At 50.2% G+C, this 12,632-nt stretch overlaps 1 protein-coding gene across 2 annotated transcripts in view; it reads left to right on the top strand.

Moving 5' to 3' along the window:
- The window catches only part of PLXNA2 (plexin A2), a 207,889-nt gene that overhangs the window by 166,459 nt on the left and 28,798 nt on the right, over nucleotides 1-12,632 (top strand). Inside the window, exon 13 of one of the 2 annotated variants that reach the window (XM_044757632.2) lies at nucleotides 7,025-7,176. In XM_044757632.2, the coding sequence (XP_044613567.2) occupies nucleotides 7,025-7,176 (152 nt within the window). Of the gene's footprint in view, nucleotides 1-361; nucleotides 582-7,024; nucleotides 7,177-12,632 lie in introns of those variants that run through there. The other variant, XM_070496819.1, reaches the window with a different exon arrangement.

Raw genomic sequence — 12,632 nt, 5'->3', positions numbered from 1 at the left:
CTGGCCTAAGATGAGCAGAGGAAGAAGTCCTTGGCCAGGACTTGGGCTAGCTCCCTTTACACCTGGGCTTGGTCAGTGACTATGGTTGGGGCTGGGTTTAGGGCCGCCCTCTGCCCTAACGTATTTCCCACATTTTCCTTCTGAATCCTGCAAATAGACAAACTTTTTATTCTACAACCAGTTAAAAAGCCAATACTCTTAAGGCAAGGTAACACAACTTAACATCCCATTGAGATGCAAATAAAGGTTTCTTTAGGGAGGAGAGAATAACAGGGTGAGAGGTGCCTAAAATGATAGAAGGAACCCCAGGGAGGAAAAAAAGAACATGGGAAGGATACTAAGGACTTACCCTCCCTCTCAGATTTGCCCAGGGCCAACCTGGTTAATGGCGTGTGTGACAAGCAATGGGAAGTCATCAGCACAGACCCTCCTTAGCGCACATCAGACAGGCCTTCACTCAAGCCACGAGCCTACTTTGGGTCATTAAACTCTCAGAGGATGCAGGGAAATCTGAGGGTCCAAAGAAAAGCATCTGAAATGATCAAAGGGTTTAGAAAACAAGATCTTCTGACAAAAGGCTACCAGAATTGCAGAAGCACAGGCCAGGGGTGACTTAATTGCTGTCTTCAGTGTCTGAAAGATGTTTGATGAGGAAGCAGCTGTTCAGTTCTCCATTTGATGAGGAATCACCAGAAATTGGCTCAAATTACAGTAAGAGAGACTACAAGAAGAACTTCTGGGTGATTCCGATGTTGAAATACGACATGACTCCCAAGCAACGTGTAGGCACCTCCATTCTTCCAGTCATTAAAGAACACAGTTTGTCCTAGAATCTAGCTGAGACCCGTCTCCCAGTAACCGGGATATTTAGTGACGGCTGCTCTGTTCCAGGCAGTGTGCTAAGTATGAGGTTGCTAAGCAAAAGCGAGATGGGCTGTGTCTCAAGATAGTTATTGTCTTATTGAGGAAAGAAGCAGTTACAGTCCAGTGTGGCTACTGGGGTGTTCACAAAGGGCAGTGGGAATGTAGGAGAAAGTGCCACTAAGTCTGCCTGAGCGGCTCAGAGGTAAGTCTCTGTTAGCAGAGCCCTGCAAGAGAGGTAAGCATTTGTCATTGGACATACCTGACAGGCGGAGGGAACGGCATGTCAAATGTACCTAGGCTTTAGACCCTCTAGTCGTAGGGACCCTTAGCTTGCCACCCAGAAGCATGCATAGTACATAAGCGAGCTGAACCAGAGCTCGGGGCGGGCAAGCAGGCAAGGGAGGGAGTGCACAGCGGGGGTCAGCACAGAATACAGGGGAGACCCTCAGTAACCCCCTTCACCCCACTCAGAAACAGCAGCTGCTTCTGGGCCCTTCTCTCACTCATCCCCTACTTCTGGCTCTCACTTCTGAGGTCCACAGAGGACAATTTAGATAGATTTCTGGTCCACAGGATAATATGAAAAGTGTGGGGCTGAAATTAGTCAATATCTAAAGATCTTCCCAGCTGATTTCACAGGTTTTCAGCTCCCTTCCCCCTCTCTCCACACCTCCCCCTGCACACACCCACACGCACACACACACTCACACACAGTTCCAAACTGTCAAACCATTTGTTTGCGTGGGTGTCTCATTCAGAATTACTTTCCTGAAAGAATTCATTGAGTTCGCTGTGAAATGCTGCTCCTACCCCACAATGGCTAATAGCCAGGGCAAACGGAAATGACAAGAAAGGAGGGAGGAGAGAACGAAGACCATTTTAGACAGGGCCAGTGTCCTCCCCTGTTCTTCTGGGTGAAAGGATGATGTCTGGCTCAGAATGTGCTTCTGTGCAGGGCCGAGAATCCACCACAGCCAAGGCCCTGGCCTGGGCAGCATGGCCACCCCTGCCCGGGCTCAGACTGCAGGACCCCCCTCAGACTTTCTCCCGTCGACCCATGAGCAGCACTTTCTACTCCAGGGCACCCCAGCCTCTGAGTTATGAGCTCCATGTTTCATGTGTCCTCCATCCAGATAAATAGGAAGATTCCCACCATCTCTAGGCTCCCTACCAACACCACCATCCCATGTTTTTGTGATTTGGGAAAGCACAGGTGCAGGGGGAACATGAGGAAGGAAATTGCCAATTGTCAAGACCTGCTCTCTGAACCGCCGTCATATTAGGGACTTTCCAAATGTTGTCTTACTTTACCTTCACAACATCCCTGGGAGGCAAGCATTGTTATCTGTTTTCTGATAATGACACTGAGATTGATCATAAGTGTCAGAGCTGGAATTCAAATTCAGGTGTGTTACACTGCAGAGGTCATTCTCTTCCTGCTGCAGACACTGCCCGAGCATCAGATGGTCTCTCTCCCTGACCCCAGCGTAGCCAGCAGCCCAAGGGCCATCTGAAACTGGAAGCCAAGACAGGTGGATGTGGCTACCATCTCGGCCATAACTTGGTCTCCCATCTGTCAATGGGGGCCTCTATATAACTCCACCCTGCCCTTTCACCTCACCTCTGCAGGAGGTTAGCTCTCCCCTTCCCTGCAGCCCCACAATTTCTTCCAGATCTGGAAGGTCTTCCTTGGAGTTTTACAAGCAGTAGCTGGGGACTCCACCAACTTGCCTCTTTATAGACCCACATAGAGAGGCCAGACTTGGTTCTCAAGGTAACGAAGCTTTGTGGATGCTATGCTGGGTGCCCTGCAATCTAATGCCTTGGGGCTCTCTTTTTAAGAGACAACCTTGGGGGTAGTCTCCAGGGTGGGCTTGGGACCCTGCAGCTGCCTGGTCTGAAGTGGTATCCTGCAGGATCCTGATCACTGCCTCTCTGGAGAATAAATTCTTTTCCATCAAACCTCCCCTCTGTAGCCTCTACCCACTATTGGTCCTGGGGAGAAATGAGGAAAGCAGGGTGCCTGGGTTTTTATCACCCCAGGCTACCACACAGGCATCAAGGCCCTTATACTCATTCTCCAAGTCACCTGCAAGCCCTCAGGTGGAAGGGTATGCGTCCTATAGGATACCTCCCTCTGTTCCTTTGCACTCTGAGCCCAGTCCTCCACCTTGACTCTTTGATTTTTAAGCTGGGGGAGAGCAAATGGCATGTGCAAAGGCACAGAGATTTTTAAAGTGTATTGTGCATACAGGAACCGCTGGTCTCTGGCTAGAACATGAGGACGTAATATGGGATGGCAGATGTGACTGAAGAAGTTACAAAGACCAAAAACTGAAGGACAAGTGCCAGGGCTGGAATTAGGGACTTTGCCTTGACAGTAGTTGGAGCCATTGAAGGTTTTTAGAGCAAGCGAGTAGTAACCTGGTCAAATACGTGTTCATGAAGGTCACCCAGGCAGTATGAGGAAGTTAGATCGAATGGAGGAACGTGGAGGCCCCTGTCGTTAGTGTGAGTGAGAGGTGGTGGAGCCCTGCTTATCACCTGCTCTGAAACACAGAGTGGGGCACAGATTCAAAAGACACCTAGGAATAAGAACTGATAGCGCCTGCTGACCGTATTTATTATACACAGTAGGTGAGGGAAAGGAACCGGTTCAAGATGCTTGCAAGATTCCTGGCTGGGTGCACAGTGATTCCATTAACCTTGAGAAAGAATCTGGGTGGATAATCAGATTGGGAGTGGAAGGAGGAAAAATTAAGAGCTCATTTTTAGACGTGGTGAAATTCGAGGTGCCTGAGGGACGTCTCTGTGGAAGTGGAGATGTCCAGTAGCAATTGGATATATGGATATGGAGCTCAGGAGAGAGGTCTGAGCCAACGATATAGATGGGGAAGTCGTCAGTAATGGAGGCCTTGGGAGTCCTCTTGCAAATCAAACGCTCACCACCTCATCTATGTTTTGGAAATCCAGACTTTTAACACATCACTTTTGTTTTAAGCAAGGAAGATTAAGCTATGTCCTCTGTAAGCCCCAGGGCACAGTGGCTGCTGAGTGCCTTCACCCCCAAACTCCTTCTCCACCTGCCCAGGTGCTGGTGGCACAGCACATAGTGTGTGCCATGTGAGAAAGAAGACCACATGGACCAGCATTCCCTGGGCACTTTCCAATGACACATGAGGACTCTGATTCTCCAGGTTTGGATTCCAGCAGCTGTTAGCTGGGTTAGAAGGGATCAGCCTGGTGTCTCTACACCCCAAACTACCTATCTCTTTGACATGTGTCCTCATGCCAAGCTTATAACACTTGCTAGTAATCAAAAAAAAAGGTCTTCCTTCTGTAAACAGTCTGAGCTGGCTTGTGCTGCTGAGCAGCTGAGCAGCTCTGTGCTAACAAATGGACGCTACAACGGCACCCCAGTGCCCATGACCATGTCTCTGACCCTGACCCTTCAGTGTCAGAAGGGGACACTACAGTGACGTACCAGCAGGAGAAAGCTGCCTCGTGGAAGCTGCCAACACCACTGAATCTCCACAATATAATCCCCACATGCTACCTGCAAGATGGAAGTATTTTTAGGCTTTCCAGAAAGATTTCATTTCACAGTTTTTCTGAAAGGTTATAATTAACTGCAGCGAGCAAAAGAATGTATTTTTTAAAATAAATTGGGGAAGGAGAGCGAACCAATCACCACAGTTTTGTCAGTTCCTTTTGGTAGGTGGGTTCCTGCATCCAGGTGGCTGGGGGAGGGAGGGAGGGAGGGCCAGGCTGATGGAGCTCATTCCAAGTGGAAAAAACGAGAACCGAGTGGGGACTCAAGGCAAATTCTCTCCTACCCATAATCCCCTGCAGAGAGATGGAAGCAGCTCCTTCCCTTCTCCTTATTAATAAGGGTCCATCGCCCAGAGCCCAGGAGGCCTGGGTACCTGAGGAAACTGTGCCAGGGGAGAGTGGAACAGCCAAAGTCTAGCATTGTTTAATTTTAGAGTCCCCAGGGAGAGAAGAGCTGTGGGGCTACTGGTTCCTCATGCCAGCTCCTTTCTCTCCTAATTGTCCTTCCTGCCCCTCCCCCACTCACTCCACCACACAGAGGTGCTCTGAGCCCCTCTACTATCTCTCCCTTGATTCATTTCATGAATCCTGTTTATTTTTGTTCATAAGGTGGGATATTTTATTCCCGGGAAAAGGAGTCAGAGCCGTAGATAAGGTGACTTGAGTGAAATGAGCCCCCAGATGAGAGAGTTCAGGGCCTGGGCTGGCAAGGAGGGAAGGAGGCCTCACCATAGAAGGCCTACAGTAAAGGAGGGGAAGGCGGGAGGTCTGAGTTCGAGTCTGTGCAGTCAACTTCCTGAGAACCCAGGAGGCAGCTGGACGGTGAGGGAGGAGGTCTGTCCCCGGTTCTCAGCCTTACCGTCATCTCTTCTCTGCCCACTCTCACCTGGGGATTTATGGCCAAGCTGGTGACAGAATTCATGGTTGCTCACATCACAGGAAGGGAGCAGTGCTCCTTTGGGGGAGTTGGGAGGTGGAAAGGGTCTCCAGAGCCTTCCACAGAATTTTCACCTGTACTTACCTATCATCTGTGCCCTGGGGAATACTGACTCTGCTGCCCACTGGACACACCACCAGCATGTACGGGGTTAAGGGAGGCTCCCCAGAGGGAGCCCAAGGACAGAAGACCCCAAGGCTGCAGCTCTGCCCAGAGGCCCCATCTGAGGGATTCTGGTGGACTCTTGGCCTGGACCAACCCAGCTCTCCCTCTCTCCCTCCCTCTCCGTCTTGCCTTTCTTATAATATAGTGAAAAGAGCCCTGGACTTCTTTACCATTGTGTCTACAAGTTGTACGAGGATCTCAGGATAAGATACTCTAAGCCCCCTTCCAGTTCTGAAATTCTGTGTTCCTCTGCTGCTTAGGATTGAGTTCACATCTAAGTTCCTCCCTTTTCAGACAACTACAGACCACAAAGTATGAACTTACTCACTGGGATCTGTTGGATCCCAAAGAGTGGCATTTTTCCAAGAACCTGATCTATTGCCAGTCAGAAGTTTACACCTTGGGAGAACCTGATTCCACAGTTCCTTTTCCTGCTGGATCAAAGCAACATGAGATAGTCAACATTTGGAGACTGAATTAGAAATGAATAAATAAATGGTCCTTGCTAATGGGGAGCCAGCAAAATTTGGAAAAATCCTAAAGTCCTTTCTCCTTGGTCCTAGCATGTGTCACAGGATTGTTTTGCAGACAGTGTCAAGCACACTCTCCATCTTGGGTCATCTCCTCTGTCGCAGTACCTAATCTCAGACTCCTCTGGGCTCCCATAGCTTTTCCTCAGAATCTACCTTATCACTGTGTACCCAGCATCAGCGTTCCTTATGGCCTCCTTTGTCTCCTCCTTCTTGACCGTAAGTTCCTTGAGGGCGAATTTCCTGTTGTATTCCTCATTGTAACCCCTGCAGAGTCTAGCACAGAGGAGTGGCAATAAGAGCACGTCACCATTACTAAGCCCTTTCTGGTTTACAAAATGCTCCCAAATACCCTCTACTGGGGAGCTCCCAGGGCGAGGTTGGTAGTAAGGATTATCCCCGTTCACAAATGAGAAGAACTGATGTTCAGAGGTCGGCCTGGTGGTGTAATTGTTGGGTTTACATGCTCCACTTTGGTGTCCCAGGATTCACTGGTTTGGATCCCAGGCATGGACCTACACGCTGCTCATCAAGCCATGCTGTGGCAGCGGCCCACATGCAGAGTAGAGAAGGATTGGCACAGATGTTAGCTCAGGGACATGCTTCCTCACCAAAAAAAAAAAAAGAAAACTGAGGTTCAGGGAGATTATGTGACTTGATCACAATCAGGCAACCAGTGAATTAGAGATGCGTCTCACACAATCATTTTCTGCCTCAATTCCAGTACTTTCTGATCATTTCTTTTTAATAAATGGATGAATGAATGAATGAATGATCTAAAGAACCGAGGAAGTCATGTAAAGCAAGGTGATGTCAGGATCCTAGGTAAGCTAAAAAGTGGAGAACACACACTCAGTTCACCCAGATTCCAAGTATCCATCAAGGTCAAAGTCTTTGGGAAACGGGAAAGGGGTATGGGGACTGCTGCCTCTACTCCTGTGGGACCGTGTTCCCTAATCCCATTTCCCTCCCGCAGATCTTGACGGTGTCTGGACCACCCGAAGGAGGGACTCGAGTGACCATCCATGGTGTGAACCTGGGTCTGGACTTCTCCGAGATTGCCCACCACGTGCAGGTGGCTGGGGTACCCTGCACACCCCTGCCAGGGGATTACATCATCGCTGAGCAGTGAGTCCAGTCCACTCCCATGGGAGATCAGGGTGGGGACTCTCCCTCTCCCTTCTCTGGGGCTCCTCCAGGATTCATCTCCCGTCTCCATCCTCCCAAGGTCCTTGCCCCCAGAAGCCTTCCCAGGGCCACCTCCTATCCCATCTGTACTCTCAGAGGGTCGTATTCTGTTCCAGTCTGGTTCCCTGCCTCCTCTGGCATCAGGGCTCCCCAAGTAATGCTGCCCGTCATTCAGCCTTCGCCTGCCCGCCGATGTGACGGAGCCACTTTCCCAGCCAGCCCAGGCCGCTCCCCCACCAGCCCCCATTGGAATGCATCCTGCACGGTGGGCTGCGGGCAACAATTTGTTTGGCTCATGGGGCTCTGACAGCAGCTTAATCTGAGCAGGGCCTCCGCCGGAGCAAATTCATTTATTTCACTAAGGGAAATGTCAGCTGGAAATTAGAAAGTAGGCATGTAGTGGCAGACAGGCGAACGGGGCTCCAGGAGTGACATATGTTCCATTTTGGGGTGTTCATTTGGCAGTGGCGGCCGCTGTGGAGTTGGTGGGCAGGAGTCGGGCACAAAGCTGGGGGTAGGAGGGTAGAAGGAGGGATGCTTCTCCTCCAAAGAAGAAAAAGAGGGGAGCTGCCAGATCATTCTGCATGATTTCTCATGTAAAGTCAGGTTAAGTCACCTTGATTGCACTGAGAACATAGCTTTGCAAGGGGGTCTAGGAGCCTGACCAAGCGCACAACTTAGAGGAGGAGCTTCTCCTCCTGAGCTCCACCCCCTGCAGCCTGGCCTTCCCTTTCACCTCCCCAGGGCCAGCATTTAGTCGGAACCATAGAAATGGCATCACTTTATCTGTTATCAGCACTTGCACTTTCTCATCATTATCTCCTTTGTAATTGGTGAGGACTCTGAGAGGTATTGTTATCACCATTTTACCAACCAGGAGAGAGCACAAAATTCAGAGAAATGAAATGACATCCCCAGTTCACTCAGTGCAGAAGTGGCCAAGACAGATTTAGAACTTAAGTCTCCTGACTCTTTGTCCAGGCCTCTTTCCAGCAATGGGGCAAGATTCCTGGGTAAGAGTGGCCTGAAAATTCCATGATTCATCAGCATGTGGTTTCAAGGATCAGGGGCCGTGATTCCAGTGTGGCCCAAAGCAGAGTCAGACTCAGGAGGGTGAATTCCCAGACTTTGAGGGCTAGTGTGATAGCTGCTAGTCCCAGCAAGAGAGAAGAAGGAGCTGACCTGGTCCTCTGGACCTGATCCTTCACTGACAGCCTCATCCCTGCCAGGAGTGAATCTTGGAAGAAACACTGGCTGGGTCTACAGGAAAGAAATGAGGGGCGGGGCTGGGGAGAAAGGACATAAGTAGCACTTCTGAGCCAGAGGAGGAGGGAAATGCTGTTGGGACCAGAGCCAGGACAGCCTGCAGAGGTCCTCACAGTCAGATGGTCTACACAGAGCCCAGCGCCCTGGCAGACTGGGCCAGACACTCAGTCTCACTGACCCCAAATCCACCTTGGCCTCAAGGACCTGCCTTGGGCCTCTAGACACAGGCCAAGTGTTCAACTTGGTAAGATGCCACAGAACTCCAAAGAAAAGGGTTTTGGGGGACCAAGGGGTAAGACTTTGAGCTTAGAAGTGCAAACTCTTGGGCAGCTGCACATGGAAATCTCATAAGATTCGAAATTAAAAGGTGTTCTAAGTGGTGGCTCCTCTACTGACCAGCCCTGAGACCCTAGCAGACTGTTTGGGGTCTCAGACCCTCATCATCCTAATGGAAATCATGACTCCTACTGCACAGCTTTTGGGGGAGAATGCAGTAAGATGAGAAAATGGAGTCTGTAACATACCATATAAATGTAAGGAAATACAGTTCTTTCTTTGACATCAAAAGCACTACATTCACCCAGGGCCCCGGGGAAGAAAGTGCCGAGAGAGAAACCAGAAGTGAGGATGTGAAAGGAGCCTGAGGAGGTGAATGGTCACCGGGGGTCCCTGCCAAGACTGGTGTTCACCCCAGAAAACTGCCACTGTCGTCTCCTCCGGCAGGAGGCGGTTCACACACTCCGTACCTCCGCTGGATGCAGCCCTGGTTTCCAGCCGCGCCTGCCTCAGTACTGCTCTCGAGGTTTCAGAGTTTGTTAACATCATTAAAGCCTCCATCCCGGGCAGTGAGCAGCAGGCACAATCGTTACAGATGTCTGTGAGAGATGAATTTGGCTAAACGGGCCTAGTGCAAAGTCCCGGGCGCGGGCAGGATTAGCGGGCACAGTAATGACTCACCATATGCTTGTGCCGTGCCATCTATCACTCGGCAATTAGGTTAATGTTGGTTAAAGGACCCCGCTTAGTCCTGCAGTCAGCACCCCACAGGTCTGTGGAAGGCTGGATGATTCCATCACAGGACGTTTTCCGGACAATGGGACACAGGTTGAGGCTGCAGCTCAGCCCCTCCTGGGACAGGGGCTCTGTGTAAGATGGACTCAGTTTGGGTCTTCGGACCCCCTCCCTCTCATCTTCTGCACCTGTGAACTCAGCCATGGCTGGAGGGAATTTAGATGCATGTGCTCCCCACCCCAGGGGTGCGCACTCATGGGGAGAAAGGCACCATCTATGCCAGTCTACAGGAGGTGGTGCAGTGTGGGGGCGAAGGCACTGGGCTGGTGCCAGGAGCTCAGCTGTTGATGAGCGAGGTGACTTTGGGCAAGTCACTTTGCTCCCTGAACCTCAAATATTTCATCAAATACGTTCATGGAACATACAGTCTGGAAAATGGGTGTATAGAAATAGATGATCTCTACCATCATTTCTATGGTCCATAGAATGTCAAAAGCAGTAAATTGTATGCCCTATGGAATCTGCAACTCCCACCATTAGAAAGCTTATCGGTGCCACCAATGTGTCTCCAGAAGCTTCCTGTCAACCAGGAGGAGTCAAACCTTCAAATGTTGAAGCTAAATAACTGTTGGACGGTTATTTAGTCCAACTCCTCATTTTACAAGGAGGAAATTTAGGCATGCCCAGCTATTGTCTCCTAATAATACCAGGAGGGCCGGCCCGGTGGTGCAGCAGTTAAGTGCACGTGTTCTGCTTTGGCAGCCCAGGGTTTGCCGGTTAGGGTCCCAGGTGCAGACATGGCACCACTTGTCAAGCCATGCTGTGGTAGGCATCCCACATGTAAAGTAGAGGAAGATGGGCACGGATGTTAGCTCAGGGCCAGCCTTCCTCAGTGAAAAGAGGAGGATTGGCAGGAGTTAGTTCAGAGCTAACCTTCCTCAAAAAAAAAAATAATAGTAATAATACCAGGGAGCCTAGAGCCACCAGGGACACCGGGAGGTGGCAGGGAATGCAGGTGGTCCCCAGAAATCAAAGCACAGGAACTGTGCTGACTTATAAGGCCTGAAGGAGGAAGTGATGCACACACTACTGCTTATGGGCATCTACAACCAGGAAGGTAGAGGGCACAGGTGGTTAGCTCTCAGAGCCTTAGGGACCCAGCCAGGTCTGTCCTACCCCCTTGTCCCCTCCAGGCCTACCAACAACCTCAACTCTATCCCAGCATTACTGCCATGTCCACCCTGTGCCTTCCCCAAAAAACATACAGAGCATTCTGTTAATTCTAGAAGCGGCAGAGTGGAGTGATCAAAGGGATGAGCTTTGGAGTCAGGCTGACCCGGATTTGAATCATGGTTCTGCTACTTTACCGAACTGTGGCTGTAGATAAACCAGTTTGCATCTCTGAGCCTGTTTCGTTATCTATAAAATGGAGATAATAGACCCACCCTGTAGGAGAGCCTGAGGATGACACGAGATCTCGTCTTGTACAGTGCTTGCCACCATCACAGCTCAGTAAATTGTCACTCTTATTGTTATTTATTATTAAGGTGCAGAATCTGCTTTGGCCTCACCCTCTTTCCTCTTTCCGCTCGCTGCAGCTGCCCTAGCTTCTTCCTTTAACTCCTCATCTCCCTGAGCTCAGAGAACAAATGCCTACAACACATACCCCCAAGGATGCCTTTCCGTCCTTCCCAGCAAGCACTGGGTCCCAGGAATGAAAAGGAAGACGAGTCAGAGGTCATTGGTGTTCTACACCACTCCTGATTCCTTAGGACTCTCACCCACTTCCTAGACCTGCCAACCCAGACGCTTTTCTACAATCCACTGCTGACCACAGCCCCTCTCCCCACATGCTCGATGAAGGAGAACCTCGTTCCACAGGTGGAGAGAGGGGTCAGTTGCATTCCGAGGAAGGGAACCCATGGTCCAGCTCTGGGCCCTCACTGCTGCCCAGCCCCTGGTCCCCAGCATCATGCCCTCCAGGCGGGACATTCAGAGCCAGCTGCAGGCACTCAGCCTTGGACATGTGGGCAGCATCCATCTCCCATCCATCCCTCTTCTCCCAGGTGCTTGATGTGTAAAACTTATCTTTTGGGACATGGACCCTGAGCAAGAAAACGTTCCAGAAAAAAGAACGTGTCAAGAGGCCCCAGCCCATTGTTAACTCCCTCCCGGGACAGCTGAACAGACCATTCTAGGCCCTCCCCTCTCCTAGAGAGGCCCTGGGGCCCAGGGAGGAACAGACATGCCCATGACCTTAGCATGTTCTCGTATTTCCTCTTTGCATGGCTCAAGCCTGCCGTGATTTCTGCTTCCCTTTCTTCTCCAGGATCGCTCCAGCAGAGGGACCGAGGTGGGCAGGTGAGGGACAGGAAAGCCCCGACTAGAAGAGAGGGAAAGAGACTCCTCTGCTCCCTTCTCATCTTGTTCTTCTCTCCCACCACTGCTTCTCCTCTGAAGCTCCCTGAGATTGTAGGGCATGGTTTGCAGGATGGCGGGGACCCCAAACAGGCAGGCGCTAGGGCCCAGGAAACAGGACGAGAGAGTTGTTACTCCAAGCCAGCAGCAGCAGGGAAATAACCACACACAGCACCTTAAATTAAGCTGCTCAAATACTCCGCTAATGAGGTTTAAGGAGACAGTTACGTGTAAAATACTAATTGATCCTCACTATCATCTTTACTCTGGGTTCATAATTTATTTATTTATTCATAGAGAAAGGGAAGGGAGAATATCCTTCTATGTGCATTCAGTACTTTCCTGTTGAATCTAATATGCTAAACGTAATAAGACAGTTATTGCATGTTAAGTAAATATTCACCGGGAGTGAAAGTACTTATTTGGGATTAACTGTTACGAAGGAGATGGAGCTCAGTGGCGTGCCGCGTTGTGTGAGCATGCGGTGTATTTGTTTAATGTAAGTTTTATTACATCGAAATGAAATCTCTGTTTAGTTACCTTCCTTCCTAGAGAAAAAGTTGAGATAAGCATCGCTCGGTTAAACACAGATCTTTCCCACCGTGCCAGGATAATGCTGAGGATTAGTGTAGAGGGGTCTGTTTTTCTGACTCCCCACTATGCAAGCTTACCAGGGGCATCAGACCGCTCTGAACTCTTAA

Source organism: Equus asinus, chromosome 25 (assembly GCF_041296235.1).
Source record: "Equus asinus isolate D_3611 breed Donkey chromosome 25, EquAss-T2T_v2, whole genome shotgun sequence".
NCBI classification, from domain to species: domain Eukaryota; kingdom Metazoa; phylum Chordata; class Mammalia; order Perissodactyla; family Equidae; genus Equus; species Equus asinus.
Note: the sequence above shows the minus strand (reverse complement) of the source record. Positions and strands in the feature narration are given on the sequence as shown.